A 20,315-nucleotide genomic window follows, 5' to 3' on the forward strand; every position below is an offset into this window, starting at 1 on the left:
CCCCATTTAAGGAGGTGAATGTCCTTGACGGATTTGGGATACCTTATGCCTTTTACTGTCCGTCCCAATGGGAAGCGGACGTTTACCTGTGCTTTTCAATTTTATTTTTTATTTTTTATTTATTTTATTTTTTATTTATTTTATTTTTTATTTATTTTTTATTTTATTATTATTTTTTTTTTTTTTTTTTGCGGTCCTTTGTGACCGTTTTGCTATGTCTTAAATAATTTTGTTCAGCTTTTATAAGTCGTGTTGCTATGTTGCAAGTAACATGGTTATGGTTTTTTTCACTCGGCCTTTAATTCAAAAAACAAAGACGTACGCAAGCAAAAACGAATAACTCAATAAGATAACAATGCCTGACTTTCATTAATTTGTCAAGATTACATTGTTGGGGATGTAAGGCTTTAATTACAGGGCTCGGTCATTGAGACCTAGCTATATATGCAGCTTTTTGGCTAAGTATAAAAGACTTATAAACATAATTTTTTTTGAGATTGTCCGTGTTCCATGTACGCGAAATTGGATGGCCATTTAAGGCTTCAAGACGGTATGTACCATCTCGAACTTCTTCACTGATTCGATACGGCCCTTCCCAGTTTGGGGTCAACTTGCCATCCTCATTTGCTCGGCCTACAACCTCCATTTTTCTCAGTACTAGATTTCCTATCTTTAGCGGGCGCTTTGACACTCGGCAATTATATGCCCTTGTCATCCTTAAGCGATAAATTGCGTGCCTGAGCGCCGCATTGCTCCTGACCTTTGGAAGAAAATCCAGGGCGGTCTTCATGGCCTCCCAATTAGCCGCTTCATCATATAACATCACTCTGAGGATAGGCTCGTACATCTCAATTGGATGAACTGCCTCGACACCATAGACTAAAAAGAATGAGGTCTCTCCTGTGGACCTCTTTGCTGTTGTTCGTATGGACCATAATACATTAACCAGCTCATCAGCCCATAGGCCGCCTGCTTTTTCAAGCTTGCGCTTGATAACATTGGAGATCAACTTGTTATAGGCCTCTACTTGGCCGTTGGCTTATGGTCGGTCGACTGAGGCAAAGTAATGAGCTATGCCCTGGTCTGCCAACCATTCCTTGAGCTAAGGAGTTTCAAACTGAGACGCATTGTCGAACACCATTGACTGAGGTACTCCAAAGCGAGTAATTATGTTCTTTCATATGAAAGCTGACGGGCTAAAGTCGTAATCACCCAATCAAAAATAATACCTAAATCCACTAACTTTGTAGATAGGGAAGAAGGGTCGAACCACAGGGAAACGAGTTAATTTATTCCTAATTAATCAAAATAATCTAAATTATCAAGTAACCAAATTGTTATTATGAAAGGGAATTAAACTACTAAGAGTAAAAGTGGGAAGGAATAAAAGTATGAGGGAAATCAATGAAATAAAAGCCTAGGGCATAGGTTCACCAATAAACATTATTCCAGGGTAAAACATAATAATCAATCATCAATGCATCAATTAATCAGATCATAAAAGGCTTTTGCTACGTATTACAATCACAGAGTTAATTTATCGGTATTAAATCTCATCTCTCGAATCTCGACTTAACCATTTATAAATTAGTCCGCCTATTAAAACTAAGCCTAAACATCAATTCTCATCTCTCAAATCTCGAATCAATATTGCTAAACTCATACAATTAAACCAGGCCTAATCTAATTACATAGTATTAAATCAATCAATAGGAAATTAATTAAGCATTGACAATCAATAATCATAAATTACCCCTTCATATTATTTATTGGATCCCCACAAACCCTAGAAGGGAAATTACTCAGACATAATTAATCATAAACTAAACAAAGCAATTAAGCAAGTCATAAAGGAATGAAAGTATAAAATTGCTAAAATTAATAAAGAAGAAATCGTTACCAAAATCGATGGAACTACAAAGTTGAGTCAAGAACAAGAGTAAAGTTGAGAGAAATCTAGAAAGAGAAAATAATCTAAGTAGAGAGAGGAAGTCTAAGAAAAAAGGTACTAAGCAAAAGCATTAAAATCGTACTTAAACAACAAAACTCAAATTACTCCTAATTAGAAACTAAGAAATCGGCAAAGAAGTCTCCCCAGAAACACGCGCACGATCGTGCGAAGGGTCGCCCGATCGGGCCCGCCTTTTTCTTCGCACACCCTTCTGAACAACCGCGCCCGATCGAGCCAATGCTCACCCGATCGGGCCCGGCTTCTCCTTGAGAATTGGAACTTCGATTGGGCTTTCTTCTTAGCCCAATCCGGATATCCACCTAGGGTCTTGAATACTCGGTCTAACGCTCGTATTCCACAAGTCGAGCCCTTAATCACCGGCTTGATGACTCTAACCGGCCTTGGGCTTCAAAAACGGTCGTGCTCCTCTAATGTCCGTAGTTGCTAAATGAAAACCTGAAAAAATGCTCTAAAAGTGCAATTTCCTACAAAACTCAACCAAACTACGGAAACACTAGAAAACACCAATTAGTAATAAAAGTGGCTCTAAAGAGCCAAAAACACTACTAATTATGACCAAGGGATGGGGGTAAAATACTATATAAATTAGACACATCAAAAGCTGACACATCCGTCCACTTAATGCCTTAGACGGTCTCGGCCTCAACCCATTTCGTGAAGTAGTCTACTGCTACAAACACATATCGCCTTTGGCCTGACGCTGGCGTATACGGACCCAAGATGTCCATACCCCATTTTGCAAAAGGGAGAAGACTACTTATGGTCGTCAAACTGTTAGTTGGGCGATGGATTAAGGTTGCGAACCTTTGGCATTTGTCACATTTCTTCACCATTTTCATGGCGTCCGATTTCAAACTCAGCCAATAGTAACCTAGGTGAGTGGCCTTTTCAGCCAAGGCTCGTCCTCCAATCTGGGAGCCGCAATGTCTCTCTGGTGGAGGTCATCCAGCACTTCATGTCCCCTCTTAGGGGTAATACACTTCAGGTAAGGCTTTACAAAGGCTTTCTTAAACAACTCCCCATGCTTCATTTCGAATCAGGCCGCCTTCTTTTTCATCAGCCAGCTCTCCTTGGAATCGGGAGCAATCCATCCCTTAGGTAGAAGATAATTCCGTCCATCCAAGTTGAGCTTCTATCAATGATTTGCACTGGCTCGGCATCAATACTCCTCTTTTTCTTTACTTTCCAAAACACTGATCTGGGAGTATCACATGATGCCGAGGATGCTAATTTGGAGAGGGCGTCCGCCTGATGATTAGACGAACAGGGGACTTGTTGCAGAGAAAAGTGTTATAGGCTCTTGGTCTCTTCTTTAACTATCTTCAAATATTTAATCATGGCCCGCTTCCCTTGCTTCAAAGTCACCATTCACCTGGCCAAATATCAGCTAGGAGTCCGAGCTCACATCCACCTTTGTTGCCCCTGCAACCTTACACATTCTAAGTCCAGCTAAGAGGGCTTCATACTCGGCCTCGTTGTTAGAGGCTTGAAATTAAAATCAAATCTTATACTCAAACTTATCCCCCTCAGGAGATTGACAAATAATTCCAGCACCACATCCGGTCGCTGTTGCACTACCATCTACATATACCTTCCATATCTGTTCTCCGGCCGGCTGTGATTCTGACCGTGTCATCTCAGCTAAAAAATCAGCGAAGACCTGCCTCTTTATAGCTTTTCTGGGCTCAAACGTGATGTCGAAGCCTCTTAGTTCTAAAGCCCATTTAAGCATGCGACCACTAACTTCTAAAGTTGCAAACGACTTCTTGAGTGGTTGATCAGTGTAAACCACAATTGAATGTGCCAGGAAATACGGCCGTAGCTTTTTAGATGCCATGTACAACGCTAAACCAAACTTTCAACAGGGGGATATCTAAGCTCGGCGTTGTGTAGCACATGACTGATAAAGTAGATTGGGATCTGGTGGTCGTCCCTTTCAACAAGCAGGAATGCACTTAAGGAATGTTATGAGATAGCGAGATAGATGTACAACTTCTCATTCTTGAGTGGACTGACGAGCCGAGGCAAAGTATGCAGATGACTTTTTAATTCTACGAATGCTTCCTCTGCTTCTTCCGTCCACTCAAACATGACTTTCTTTTTTATGGTTTGAAAAAAGTATCGGTATATGTCCCCTGATCTTGACAGAAATCGACCGAGTGCTGCTAAACAGCCGGTCAGTCTTTGAACTTCCTTAATTGTTCTTGGAGACTTCATGTCCAAAACAGCTTGAATTTTTTCAGGGTTAGCCTCAATTCCACATTGATCAATAAAAAATCCGAGAAATTTACCGGGATTCAACACCAAAGACACATTTCTTTGGGTTTAGCATCATCTTATGTTGCTGAGTTTGGTAAAATTTTCTCGTAGATCCTTCAAATGGTCGGCCGACTCTTTTGACTTGACAATCATATCATCAATGTACGCCTCCATATTCCGGTCCAACTGATCTCTAAAGACCGTATTGACAAGTCGCTGAAATGTTGCAGGGGCATTCTTGAGGCCGAACGGCATAACCTTGTAACAATACAACCCCTGCTCAGTCACAAATGCAATATTTTCTTTATCTTCTTCCCATATAGGAATTTGATGGAAATCGGATTATGCGTCCATAAAGGTCATTAGGGCATGCCCAGCCGTAGAATCAACCAAGCGGTCGATTTTTGGCAAGGGAAAGGTATCCTTAGGACATGCCTTGTTTAAATCTGTATAGTCCACGCACATTCTCCAAGTTCCATTTGGCTTCTTTATGAGTACTACATTAGCCACCTAATCTGGGTAATAGCATTGCCGAATGAAAACCAGCGTCCAGCAGATTTTTCACCTCGGCTGCAGCTGCATGATTCCTCACTTCTCCATGATTTCTTTTCTTTTGGCGGACAGGTTTAACGGCTGGGTTCACAACCAACTTATGCACGGCCAAGTCAGGGCTTATGCCTGGCATTTCACTGACTTCGAACGCAAATACATCCTTGAATTCTCTCAACAACTGAACTAACTCATCTCCAAGCAGACCCATAGATTTAGTGCCGACACTGACCGTACGACCTGGTTGATCGGGGTCAAGCACTACATCTTGGTGATTGCCGACCGGCTTGGGTCTCAGCTCTTCAGGCGGGCTGACGGCCATTAATTGCTATGCTTGGTCGGCCAAGACCTGCTTTCGCTTTTGGCCGACCTGGTATGCTTGGAGTGAGGGTCCTTCCTCTTTCAACTCGGATGGCTTTCCATGTCCACGAATTGTTGGCTTAACAGCTAGCTGGTTGCACTCTTTTGCCATTTTCTGGCTTCCTTGAATCGAACCAATCTTTCCGTCCGAACGCTCAAACTTTAACAACATTAAGTGGGGGACGATCACAGCCTTTGCATCATTTAGGGTGGGATGGCCGAGTATGACATTGTAGCCAGTCAATTCTTTCACCACTAAGAATCGAACGACCATGTCCCTCCCTTGTCCTTTTTGTCCAAATCGAACAGGCAGATCTATCTGCCCGACTAGGTGAATGATGTTTCCCCCAAATCCCACCAAGGGGTGAGTGATGTCTTTCAGAGCATCTTCTGGGAACTTCAAATTCTTCAGGGCGGCCAGGCTGATGATATCGGATGAGCTACTCGTATCTATCAATATTCGGCCCACCTTTAAGTTTTCTATCTTCATGATAAACACCATAGGGTCATTGTGCAGGGTTTTGACCTCCCCCGGTAAGCTTCGAACACGGTTACTTCGGGGAAAGGTTCAGCCTTCACAGAATCCGCCTACATCACCTTTCCCAAGTTCCAGGCATTCTGCTTAATACCCTTCATGGTGGGGCCGCCTGAGGCGAATCCCCCCAATATCACGGCCACAAAGCCCAAATCGGTATTGTTCCCATCATCTTCTTATATCTTTTCTTTTTCTTCTCGGACGTGTTGTCTGTCCGTGTATAGGTGAACTTGGACTTCATCACATAAGAATTTAGCATGCCCTTCTCGGCTAGCTTGTCCAACAGTGTCTTCAGATTGATGCAATCGTTTGTGTCATGCCCCACATCCTTGTGGCAGTGACAGTACTTATTTTTGTTCCTGTACTAAGCCGAGCCTCTTAGCGGATGGGGCTTTTCAAACTCAAACTTATCCTTGATTTCCATTAGGATGGAGTAATAATCCTTGTTGAACTCATACTGGGCTCGTACGTCTTGACTTTCTTTGATTTCGGTTGGTGGCCATCGGCCACCCAAAATTCTTTCCTTTTGTTTCCTTCTTTCTTTTTTCCGGCCGAGTCTTGCTGAGTAGATTGTTTCTTCTCAGCCCCCTTGGTCGGTGCCTCTGTTTTTTTTAAGTGAACAAAAGTTGACTGCCTCAATGTAGGCTTCGACTTCTCGCAGAACACCTGCGTATGTCCGAATCTTTTTTCTTACCAAATCAAACTTAAAACCATTATGCCTTACTCCCCGGAGAAATTCAGAGTAAGCCATTTCATTTGGCAGATTATGAATTTGGGCTTTTTCTTGGTTAAATCTTTGGACGTAAGAACGTAGGCCCTCATTTTTTCCTTGCACAATTGTTGCCAAATTGAGACTTGTCTTTCCAGGTGGTATGTTGTAAGAGAAATTTCCCATGAACAGCAAACTGAGTGTGGTAAAGCAGTTGATACACCCGGCCAGAAGGCTATTGAACCAATCCTTCACCAAACCCTTCAAAGTGGCCGGGAAGCACTTGCACCATGTAGCGTCATCTACGCTTTGTAAGTACATCAGGTTTCTGTACGAAGTGATATGTTCCTCGGGGGTGCTAAGCTGATTGGGTTTCCCATAGAGAAAACCATAAGCATTGTGACCTAGCCAATGGGGAGTTGCTTGCAGAACAACATAATCCTATTATAGACTTGTGGGTCGATTGATTTATCTTGCATGCACTATTCGTCCCGATTTTTGGCATACTCGCTTTATATTTTGCCTCTATTCATGCAAGAGCCTAGGAGTGAGCATTAGGATGCAGCATTAAGAGTGGTTCAATACTTGAAAGGCAAACCGAGTTAAGGTAATTTTTCATGTAGAGATTGTGATTTGACGACTCTGCAAGGTTGGTGTGACTTTGATTGAGTTGCTTGTCATGTCACTCAGCGCTCTCTCACTGGTTAGCTAGTTTTTTTAGGCGAATCCCCCATCTCGTGGGAGACAAATAAACAACATACAATGTCGTGGTCTTCTAGAATACAAATCCATGGCTGCAATAACTTGTGAGTTGAAGTGGCTTAAGGCTTTGTCGTTAAGCTTGGGTGTTCAACATCCGAAGGTAATCAAGTTATTTTCTGATAATAAGTTTGCGTTGCACATAGCAAAGAATCTTTCATGAACAAACAGAGCACATAAAGGTTGATTGTTACTTTGTTCGTGATGCAATTGATGAAGGTTAGTTTTATCTCTGTCTTATATATGTTTCGGCTTCTTCTCAAGTTCACAGTTAGCGGACATTTTACGAAGGCGCTTGGCAAGTCACATTTTGATTATCTTCTCTCCAAGTTGGGCATTTTTTTGCCATATGCTACAACTTGAGTGGAGTATTGAGATATATTCAGGAATATTTGTTATAATATATTTGGCGTTATAAAATTAGGAGAAATTTGAGAGAGATTGAGAGAGAATCGATCAGTTTTTTCTATTCCATATATTGGGGTATATATATAAATACAATATAAATAGGGTTTGCTTAGATAAGAATATAAATCCAAGACGACCTATTTAGAATATTCTAGAATAATACAAGGAGTACAATGGGCATCCACACTATATTTCATAACACTCCCCCTTAGATGTCCATTATCGAAGATTGTGCCTTGTTAAAACCTTACTACGAAAAACCCTGTGGGATAAAAACATAGTAAAGGAAAAAGAGTACATCATTCTTCGTAATACGCTTGCAATGCTGCCTCGTTAAAAACCTTACCAGGAAAATCCAATGTGGGACAAAACCATGGGGAAGGAAAAAAGAGTGCAGCGTGTATTTTCTCCCCCTGATGAATACATAACGTATTATCGCGAAATCTTCGAGTGCGATAAATCCGACGCGATATGGTTGGATAACTTCTTTCATGTAGTAGAACATCATTTCTTGATGATTGATCCTTTCACATTGAACTTGAATCTTCAAATCTTCACATGGACTTATTGAGTCATCTTCATTTCTTCATACTTGTGGAAAAAATATAAGTGTTTACCACTATTTCATTCGATAGTTTTGTTTCGAATTATCATAACAATTAGATGTATGCCTTCTTCTGGAGGTCATATGTACTAAAAAATGATGATTAGTAATTGATCACATTATCCAAACATAATTTCATGGCAACACTTGATATCATATATATTTCATTTTTCAGTTCCATATGAATTAAGAAATTAAACTAATTACATATTTTGCTCATGGCTCTTCTGGACCATACGAATATTATTCTCACACAATGGTGTCTCAACTTTATTCTTTAATTAGACATCTCATGTTTTATCTGAGAGTTCGCCAATGAATACATAGACTTGTTGAATCTCACATACTCAAACTTCAGGTTGAGATATCGATGATGCAGCTAGTCATATTGACTTTCCATGACTTTGATAATAATTGCAATATTCAAGATATAAAATACGTAGGGCTGGATATTTAAATACGTCGTATATAAGTTCTTCAGGAACTCTTCTTACATGAATCATAACAAGCTATTATTAAAATGACGTCATCAATAATTTCATCACTAGTGTAAGCCCACTGGAATATAAATATCTCTTTCTAATTTTTCATCAAAGTTGTAAATATATCTTACTATACTTTGAATGAACATTTACATACACCATAGTTATTGTAAGAAATTAATGCATGCAATATGAGATATAGAAAATATGATAACATATTAACAAATATACAATGAGTAATGCATCTAACAACTTCCTATATATGCAATAATATCCATTAACTTATGACTCACACATGCACATGAACATAAGACTCAAAATGATGCAAGACACTGTACAGTGTGGATTAAAAAATCCATATTTAATTGGACTTCTGGTCCATAATAAACTTTTGATCATTATCATTATGTCGACAACAAAATGGACATATATTTCAGATCCCTTATTCACTAGTCCATTCTATCATGCATATGCATATTATTCAGCAGTTCCGTTGTGTATCGCTATAATAAAATTCCTATAACGTACATTTCACATGCTATTTTACTATGATATTTGAATGCATTTCTCATTGGTACCATCATAACTTTTCTTACGTAATAGGCCATCTATTATAATAATTCAGATATCACCACATATTAAGGGTATTTCTCACACTATGGTATTAATATACTATTATTATACTTTAAAAGTATCAACTGCACTATCTTGCCGTATATCGCATATTTATATTGGAACCGATCAAACAAACTACACTTCAGGCGTAGTGATTTAAAGTAAATTGACAAGTCTATCTTAATGTATGCACATAATATCATTATTACCATAATCAAAATATATCTCTCTATTCCTCTAGATGGGTCATAACGATATACAAATCAAATCATAGATGTGCAACATATATTGATACAAAAGTTGGCATGTAATTTTACAAAGTATCAATAGAGGAATCAACTATTCATAGTTTATAATTTTGCCAACTTACTTCAATTCTTCCCCCTAAATTGGTAAAATATCTCAAATGTTGGGGCAATTCTTCACCAACTTAGAATAATGAAATTTTGTTCTCTTTTAAAGATCAATATTAATAAGGGGTAATAAATTGTGCAGTAGCTAATTTCTTATTCTATTCCTTATGTGCTGACATACAATAGCCCCAACCAAGAGAATTGTTATACAAATATAAACTTTCTTGTAATTTCACTAGGTGGTGATCTTCGAGATCACTAGAAACATTGATAGTAATACTAGTTACTTAAAATTTTCACATATAACTTGTACGTGGTGAGCTTCTGGTCACCTAATACTTGTCAACATATAAATTATTCTAGTGAACTTATGGTCATCAATTATTTAGAAAAACCAATATATTATCTCTTGAACTTTTCTATTTACACAAACTATTAAAAATCACAATCTAAATATAGCTCAATCTCAATGTTATGTCTTGCCATTCAATTTATTTCATATATTTAACATGAGAGAGCGTCAGCACATTATTTCTTTCATATCAAATGAAACTTCAGGTTTTCATAACGGGAATTTATTAAACCCGCATGGCCTAATTATTAATTATCACATCCAATCACTTTTGTTTTAGTATTTAAATTATGGTCAGTTTTATAATATTGGTAATCACCTTATTAGAGATACTTTATGCATGGTCATGAATATGATGTGATATAAGTACACTAATGTTTTTCTTTCTACAATTGGCAAGACAATTAAACCAATACTCCAGTAACTCCACTAAAACATTGATTATAATCTTGATATATGCTAACCTTGTTGGACAACATTTTGTACTCCTCTGGAGTACTTTATATAATCATATCACATTTAATGTATTAGAAATGATCTCTTCAGGAGATACAAAAAATGTGTCACTTTCTCAAATTTGTCATTGTCAATTAGTGCTTCTTTCCTCTTCCAAGGATTCTTATTGTTGTAACCTTTTGCATTACCACACTTCAGGTGTTCTAGTTCAATAGCAACTAATCTTGTCCAACTAGAACATGAACTTAATATGTACATTTATAGCTAGTATATAGGTAACGACATTTATTCATATCCATCTTCAGGATGGTATCTTTCTAAATATTTGATTATCATGTGGCCACCTCTATTAAATAAATTATTGATATTTAGGCTAGTGTATGTACCAAACTGACCGTACCATTAACATATTTAATTATTCATGTGCAAGGTTACATAAAAACAATGGAATAAACACTATCTCTCCCTAATCCTTGCATATGGGGGGTATAAAACTAGTCCAACAATCTTTAAATTCATTCTCTTCTCAAGCCATAAATTCTTTTAGTAATGCATGTATCAAATATAATAAAATTATTCTTATAAACTCTTACTCGTAACGCTTGCCCAATTAATTAATCTTTATATTGAAAATTATTCTTAACACTATGGGCATAATAAATACATTTTCAAGCAAGTTTTCTACAATGTAACCATCTCTTGCTCAAATATATATTGTGCAATCATGTTTAATACGTAGATCGTATAACTTTTGCTTGAATTATATTCATCACGAAAACATGCATATATCATCTCAATCATACAATTATTTCTCATTCATATTTGGGAATAATTTTTTTTTAGTAATTTATGAATCATTAATACTCACCCAAAGTATGGTATCTATAATAACCACAAATAAAATTCAATATGCACATCAATCAATACTTGTACCATCGTGTTAGCTAGTATGTTTCATAATATAGTACCCTCTTATAAGGTTACTAATAATATGATCATGGTACATAGTTAATGTCAATTATAATATAATGCATGTACATGAGATAATATAAAGTACAAAGTATATATTAAAAGAAAAAAAAAATTTGGAACTTCAAGTTCAAGATTGAAAAAGGAGTATGCGATTATAGAGTATTAATTAACTTGCAACTTATTATCATTGAATTTATAGTTTAAATACACTTGTACAAACATATATCTGACCAAAGCATCAAGCGATTCCTCAACAAAACAAATTAAGATAAATTAAAGTTGTAGATGAACACAATAAATAAAATATAGATATTTGGTCAATATTAAGGATGCAAAATAGACTTGAGATACAAATAAAATTAGTCTTTTGGTTAATAGAGCTACGAATTAATAAAGTCACTCTTATCTTTGTTAGTTTGTTATACATAAATATCTTGGTGAGTAATATATCTTAGAATTATGGTTAAGAAGCTAAAAACTTGATATAATGTGAGGCAATGACCAAATGCTCCATATGCAATCAAAATAATAAAATCAAACATCTCACAGTAAATACTTATACCATGATTTATTATAATAAGGTAGCAATAATAATAATCATAAATCATGCCTTAAAATAAACAAGGTAACATAATAATATAACTTGGCATTTGGCATATGACATAATCATGTAACAAAAACATATGTTAACTAGTATGGAAGTAATTATTCCTCATTTACATCTTCATTCGCTAGAGGTATGTAGTATAAAGCAATACGGATTGTAATAGTAACTCATATATCCTCAATTATGATCTTCTAATTATAAATTAACGAGTCCTTTGCTTTGATTCAATTACACATTACCATACAACAACAAAAAACTAGAGAAGTTTTACTATCCATTATTGTGTTACAAAGGGATTTATCCTATAAAGCAATTGCTGAAATATAAATTTATGCTATGAAGTCATGAAAAAAAAAAAAAAAAAAACTACTATAGAAGAAATTATTGGAGTCAAGAAAAACACAAGCACAATATTATGCACAATGTTTAGAGTTTATTGATGTACCAGGCACAATATTTATACAAGGAAGAAAACAAAAACCTTGCTCGTAAGTCTGTTAGTTTCCTAATAAAAGGTATACTTAATAAAAGATATCCTGACCTACCAAAATGAAGATATCATGCCAAAACGATAGTTCAAGAATATATGAAAATATTATCCTTTATAACATCAGTATATTTTATCACTAAACAAATATATTTTATAATTTGATATAATGAGTCGTACCAAATAGAAAGATTTATACGGAGTACAATTTTAGCATACGATATATTTATAGCTCTTAGACTTATTTAAGATTTAAGATTCCTTATAATAAACCTAATATGATAAATACAAGTAACAAATTAGGAGTAAAGTTCCCATAGATATTACTAGCGTGACCTCACAATCACCAATCATCCTATTATGCTTAGGATTATGGTATCATTATATTAATAATATATCTCATAAATCATACATGATAATCATTTGATCAAAAACAATGAAATCGATCAATAATATGCCGCATCGCAATACAGTATCAGATCAATATTTCCCATAAAGAACAATTATGCAAACCATTAGCCGTGTAAGCAAATGAATTTAATCAAAGCAATTCACTAGTTCATGGATACAGTGCTGACGAAATTCAATTTAAAAATTATTATTATTATCTATAGTTGCACAATGAATCTCATACAAAATATGTACCAAAAATTCCTAATACACTTTACTAGATTTTACACTCAAAAAGTCGAGAATCCCAAGAGCCAAAAAAATTCAAAATATGAGTTAGGACACATTAAAATTAAAATTATGCCTTTAGTCATCTTTCGACCATTAATAATCTTTTTAAGTTTAGCAAATCAACCAAAGAAAATCTCCGATAGATTGTACCAATACAAAAGCAAATTTCAAATTAACATTAATATATAGGTGACTAACAAACCATTAGGAGGAAATCGTACCTTTTTTTTTCCAATCAAATTGGCAAGATTATCAAGGTACAATCATGATCTTTAATATGATATTCGGGTAAAGCCATGGTGCTGATAACGTGTTATAAAATTAGGAGAAATTTGAGAGAGATTGAGAGAGAATCGATCAGTTTTTTCTATTCCATATATTGGGGTATATATATAAATACAATATAAATAGGGTTTGATTAGATAAGAATATAAACCCTAGATGACCTATTTAGAATATTCTAGAATAATACAAAGAGTACAATGGGCATCCACACTATATTTCATAACATTTGGGAATATATAGGTTATAGTTGTTAGCGTATCTTTTGGGGTAATTATCTTCTATATTATTCGTTATTTTACTAATTACCTAGATTATCTTTTATTCTAGGGTTTAGGGTATCTTGTAACATATATATACTCTTTGAGCAATGAATGAGATCAAGCCGTGTTTGTGCAAAGTTTAACAGATATGCAACCCGGACCAATTGATGGTGAAAATATTCATCATCATCGGGATTTCTTTGAAGGACACATTTAGGTGTCTACTCTTCCAAAAGAGGTAGACATCATCTAACAACTTTCAAATTCCTAAAATGATCAAATGAAAGTCCAAACTCACTAGTGAAGAGATTATTAGCGAAGGATGAGCTTCAAAATTAAAGTGAGTTTATCGAATTGGATCCCTCCTAGATACATCTATAAAGTTGGACATAAATTTCAACATAATCTGTTTCATCAAATTCTTTAAAATATGTCAATTTGGTATTCCGTAGTAGTGACAATCAATAAGGTACATGTAAGTATGTAACTTAGCACATGGGACTGATGGGAGTATTCAGAACCTAAGACATTATGTTCCAAGGAAGGTGTTTTTTATCATGAAATTTGTCATTGGTCATCAATGAATGTTTCCTTGAGAAGAATGTCTTCTAAAGCTGTCAAATTTCCTCCATAAATTGTTTGTCCAAATTTTATGCTTCATTTTCCTCCATACAATAAGATGAAAGAAAATCGAAGTATCACATAATCATTAAAGAAAAAAAAAAATCTACCTTCGTTTACAAAGTATATCAACAAGTATGAACAAATTCTCATCAAACTTCAAACCTATATATTAACAAACAAATAATTGTTTAGAATAAGGTCTTTTGATGGGATACATACATAAAATTGAAGGGGAAAAAAATCATTAAAAAAAATAAAATTGTTACAGCTGTTCTTTATACAATTATCAAACAACTGCTTGTCCCTTTGACAACCTTTTTTTCCCTTGAATAAATGAAGATATAGAGTAAAAGATAGACGAGATGAATGAAGAAATATTTAACAAGAATCACACTAGAAATAGTTGTGGCTGAATAATCTTTATGCCCTTTTTATTTCAAAGCCCTAAAAAGCTGGCTCCCGAGTGTAACTGTTGGGGTTCCTTCCCCCATGCCTGTAGTTAAGTTCATTTCTTTCTCCAATATCTGATCAAGTTCTGTAACCACATAACTAATTCCGGGTCTGAGTTCACTAGAGGGGTCTATACAACGGACAATCAACTGTACAAACTCTTCCATCCCTTCCACCGTGAATTTGTTCCCCATTCTTGGATCAACCATGGTAGAAACAGTACTGAAGTCATGGTAATTTAGCACCTAATCACTCAAAAAAGAAAGAAATTGCCATCAAGAAAAATATCATCTTGACAGTAAGTCAACATTTTTCTAAACAAATCCCAACAAAAAATATATGTAATTGTCACTTGTACGCTCACATGCACCACCAATCACATACATCAATCAATAAGATGGCCCTAGTGTCGATGTTTTCATATTTCATCTCTGTTCTAGTACCTAACTCAATAGAATGACATTGCAGTAAGCATGACGAGGATGTCGGTTAAGATGATATTGACATTGCAACAAGATTGTCTTTTAGCAGATGAAATGAAAATTGAATCTTCAGGAAGTCAAGAAAAGGAGACATTTAATACAGAGAGTATACTGGCATATAATGAAAGATTCTTACTCGTTCTACCAAAGTTTGGTTAGAGTCCGGAGAGTATGATTCTCTTGCTTCCTGTCCACAGACCAACTCCAAGAGAAAAACCCCAAAACTGTACACGTCACTTTTTTCAGAAAATTGTCTGAATTCTTTCACCCTTCAAGGACAGAAAACAACAGTAGATGATATTGCTGTCAAGCTGTCGTACTTTTAAGGATTTGTTAAACGAAATGTAGGAATCATACTCTGGGGCAAGAAAAATTTCATCGGCATCCACTTGAGAAGATGTACCCGCTGCATCTGATCTTCCAAGAAAATTCCGGATTCCTGCATCTGCAACTTTCGCGACAAAATTTTCATCAACAAGCACATTTGAGGTCTTGAAGTCCTTGTGTAGCAAGCGCGGGCTAAGGGAATGAAGATGAGCCAAACCTGCAGGGTGTTAGCGGCAATTATGGATTCTCTGTTTAGTACCATTAAATGCAGCACTGTATATTCAGAGAATCATTATAAAACAACAAATAATCCTCACATAAGCTTTTTACAGAATTTAGCTTTAAATACCTCTGTTCTCTCAAAAGAAACCCTGACTTAATCATTGGTTTCCAAAAGAGATGCAATCAACATTTAATCATCATCAAAGATTTGCAAAATCTCTTAATTTCCATGTTTTAATTAGTTTATTAGAAATTTCTGTATTTGTTTAATTTTCCAAGTGCAAGAGTCAGTTGTCTTCTCTTTCTGTGCTTGCTGTTTAAACATATTGAAAGTTATATTAGACTACAAAAATCAGATGGTGTTCTTCCTCGAAGATGTTCATATTGGTTAGTAATGACTATTTCGAACCTATGTCTTCAAGTTACAATGTCAAATTTAGTTAATCACCAAGAAAGCTACGGGTAAAGCTTAGTGTTTTGTGAAGACCCATCAAAAGGAAAACAACTAAATCAAAGTTAACTATCAATGTATCACTACTTATTTGTAATTAACAGTTTCAGGAGATGTGTAGGGATGTTGATTAACGATATGAAAACCTTTTTTTCTATTAACTTTACACAAAATATGTTAAGTGCAGTGGCTGAGATTGCTTCACTTTCTGTTTCTCTTATACGAAGTACATCAAATTTTTGGCTTGTTTGCTCAGTTTTATGTTCCTTTTATCTTGCTTAATAGGGGAACAAGGGAAAGAAAAACTAATACCAGTAAAGCCACAAATGCTCACGGATTTGGCAGAGGATCACCTTTAGCTGCCCCAAGAGCTATTGACAACCGGTGTTTGAATTCCAGCTTCTCTCGTGAAACATGAGCAGCTCCTGTAAAATCCCTTACTAATTAAGCCATGAAGCGCATGGAACCAACTAGGATAAATATAAACACACAGAAAAGTTACCATATAGATGACTGGAAACACTTCCAAGAGGTATGTACTCATAAACTAGAATTTGTTGATGATTATCTTGACAGTATCCCAAGAGTGTCACAATGTTCCGATGCTGAATTGATGAAAGATAGCGTACCTGAATGGAAATAATTGTTTTAATGTAGTTAGACATCAGAGAAATGCAGATGACTACAACAATAGAAGCAAGCTTGCTAGCAAGAGTAGAAAACAAACACTTTGCATTACAATATAGCCTTTGATGTAAACCTCCGTCATCCCATTCCCATATGTTAGCATGACTTACGACAATGTGCTTAAAACAGTAATAAACTGTTACTTAATGCATGAGATCAAATGCAGATATCAATATTGAATGCTCAGAAAATTTAGCTAAAACAAGAATAGAAAAGTAGCAATTGAGGTTTGAGAAATGGATACTGGCACTACTTAACCAGGTGGTTTTATTCTGGATAGATTTGTTTCATGGTTATGTTTACATGCACAAGAGGGGGGAAAAAAGAAGGAAAAAAAAAACCTAATTCATCTAAGATGACCTTGGCAACTTAATCCTATATTTTGACAAATCATAATAAATGTGATTTCATGTCAAAAAATGTTGCTATAAAAGATTAAAGGGAAACCAATACACAGTCATGTCAAAGTAGGATCCTGAAAGTCAAACAATCAGCAACACAAAAAGATAACAGGCCAAGTTAAATAGCATGGGATCACACTGCATATAGTTGATAAAGTCCCTTAATAACACATCTAGAAGAAGTTGAAAAAACACAAAATCTCGAATGAAGTTCATGGCAAAGAATTCGCCCTGTAACATTTTGTCGTTTCTCATGTAAGCCAAAACATAATAAATAGGATTGGATCATAGTCGATTGCTCCGCATTTCCTTCTAAACAAAACAAATGTCTATAAAGCCATGCCATTGAGACATCTGTACCCTGAAAAACTTTGTTTGGAATGAATTCTGATAAATACAAAGTCTAATGCATGTGCGCTATTAAGCATCATCAAGTTTTCAGGTATTGAGTAAAACAAAAAAATTCGCTGGTTCCCTCAAGCGTTACATGATCTATTGCTAATAATCATCAAATTTGAAATGTAAAGGTGCATGTTAAGCACAATAGATCCCAATAGGCATAATCAGTTGTTTCTTGTAAGGCATAAATTGCAGTACAGAGGCATTACTGCATCGTGTTTCTCTCAATTAAATGACAAAAAACATGGAGACCGAGTTTCTTAAACATCTTAGACAAACAAAGTGACCATCTGTGATACAGGTAGTAGAATGAGCTAAATAGTTTGACATAAAGCACAGCTGATCCCAGTCATACGATGATCATTACCTCTTCAACAAACTCCTGAGTAGGTGCAACAGACCGTTTTTTAATGGCGACTAGCACACCATCTGTAAGCAGACCCTTGTAAACCTCTCCAAACTTTCCTACGCCAATCAGACCTTGTTCGCTGAAATTTTTTGTAGCGGCACAAAGTTCTTGCCAGTCAAAGCGCCTTGCTTCTCGAAAAGACATCTCAATGCCACCAGATTTTCCTACTAAATAAGAAAGAGGCAAAAAATTAAATGAACTTAATGGAGATTGATCGCCTACAGTACACAATTAGTAAATGATTCACAAACGCTGAGAGTTACCTTGATAAGAAGGCTCAGAAGAACCAGTCTCAGAAGTTCTCGAAGCTCTACGACTATGGAAACAGCAAAACCATATAAGCAACCCAACTATTATCAAAAACGCCACAGCTCCTGCAGCAAATCCTACTATAACTACAAGTTGCCTTGACATTTGGCACTCAAGCCAATTCAGCTACAAATGATAGTAGAAGCTATCATTCATCTAAGCCTGAAATGACAATTTAATAATTAAAGATGTAAACATATAACTCCTGATAAAAAAAATCCCCAAATAAAGTATATATAAAGAACCTCCAACATTAAGTCAAACATTCAATCTCTGAGGCTAACAATGACATAGAATAACAAATGCAAAACCACAACTTTTCAATAATAGTGACACAAACAAGTTGGACACTTGATAAGTTGATATAGATTATATTGGAATATATAGTGGCACTTTTGATCACTAAACTTAATGTTCATTCTTTATTCTAATCTCAGCATATAATGTGATCATCATGCACACTAATTTCTAATACATTCAAATTCGGAAACCTAGAGTTTTCGATTAGCAGGACAAGGTTGAGAAATTGAAATGTCCCATCCACAGCCTTACTTCTGAGCAAACACAACATACAACAACAATGTCAAAGCCTTAAACCCAAATGGCTACATTGCTCAGAAACACAAAAGCTAGACAATTCCAATGTCAATGCATGCAATTCAAATTATTGAATTAAATAACTAATGAAGAACAAAATAATGCATGAAAGATAATACATTACAGCAAAGCATAAATACACACAAAATTTGTGAATAGAAAAATACAATAAAAGCATATCAAGCAATAAGTTACTAAAATTAATTAAATTACCTGAAATGGCAGAAAATAATAAAATTTGGGGAGTATCTCTGAAAAAATTAGCTGCATTTGCAAAAACCCACCAAATTTACATTTGATCTTCAAATTCTAAACAACACCCACTTCAAAATTCACCAAAAATTCATGAATTGGGCAAGCCATTGACAAAAGGGTGTTCTTATTAAACTCCAAAAATCATCAAAAATATATATATAAAAACTAAAAAGGATACTATTAAAAAAAAAAAAAAAAAAACAGCAGAATCAAACCAAGCGCCGAATGAAACCCAAAAAAAATAAAATGGGTACTTTGGGCAGCTAATGAATCCACTTCATCAAAGTTGAAAACTTTGGAATAAATAAAAGTTTAATGAAAGAGGTTGTTAAGGTATAAGAAGATGGAGGAGAGAGAAAATAAGAATGCGCCTCCTTCTTGTTGTTGGATATACAAGACAATGTTGACAGAAAGTGACCCAGCGCCGACACACTCACACAACCACAAAACCACTCTCTTACAACAAAAACAATTAAGTTTCTCTCTTTTTTTCCTCTCTTTCAATTCTTCAATTCAATTCATTCTTGGGTTATTTTGTGTTTTGATCGAGTGAAATTGCAACAGTAACCCCGAATTTTGTCGAAGTTGCACGTAATAAGACAGCCGTGAAACTTCAAACGTTGCAATAACTAATGTGAAATCGAAAAAGAAAGCATTTAAGTCAATGTTATAAAGTTTAAACCCAATTGACTAGAAAATATTGAAGACCGTGAAAAAATAAATTGTCACCCACCAAACCAAACTATGATTATTGGGTCGAATTTAAAATACGGAGTGGAAAACTATTGTAAAATTCCTTTTGATGATTGATTATTAACGAAGGTAACAACCCCAGAAATTAAAATCTTGCTAAAATAAGAAAAGAAAACTTAAAATTAAAATTAAAGACAAAGACAAAGAAGAGGGAAAAAAGGGAGATTATAAATCTATGTGAGTGTATAATTATATGTGCTGTAAAGCAGTACAAGAGAAGGACTTGTCTGGTGTTGCAAGTTGG

General features: G+C 35.4%; 1 protein-coding gene across 3 annotated transcripts; it reads right to left on the minus strand.

Annotated features, from left to right (window-relative positions):
- Positions 1-14,464: 14,464 nt before the first annotated feature.
- On the minus strand, positions 14,465-20,315 carry LOC110702640 (probable leucine-rich repeat receptor-like protein kinase At5g49770). Of its 3 annotated transcripts, none has more exons than XM_021880387.1 (8): positions 19,277-20,315; positions 18,421-18,628; positions 18,116-18,321; positions 16,764-16,890; positions 16,615-16,686; positions 15,619-15,805; positions 15,398-15,530; positions 14,465-15,024 (listed from the first exon to the last, which is right to left on the minus strand). In XM_021880387.1, the coding sequence occupies exons 2-8, from the start codon at positions 18,569-18,571 to the stop codon at positions 14,761-14,763; spliced, it is 1,140 nt and encodes a 379-aa protein (XP_021736079.1). In that variant the 5' UTR covers positions 18,572-18,628; positions 19,277-20,315; the 3' UTR covers positions 14,465-14,760. The 3 variants fall into 3 exon arrangements, with proteins under 3 accessions (XP_021736079.1, XP_021736077.1, XP_021736078.1); XM_021880385.1 differs by having other exon boundaries at positions 18,116-18,324; positions 19,277-20,314; XM_021880386.1 differs by lacking the exon at positions 19,277-20,315 and having other exon boundaries at positions 18,116-18,324; positions 18,421-19,247.

This window comes from Chenopodium quinoa, unplaced genomic scaffold (genome assembly GCF_001683475.1).
Source record: "Chenopodium quinoa cultivar QQ74 unplaced genomic scaffold, ASM168347v1, whole genome shotgun sequence".
Lineage (NCBI taxonomy): Eukaryota > Viridiplantae > Streptophyta > Magnoliopsida > Caryophyllales > Amaranthaceae > Chenopodium > Chenopodium quinoa.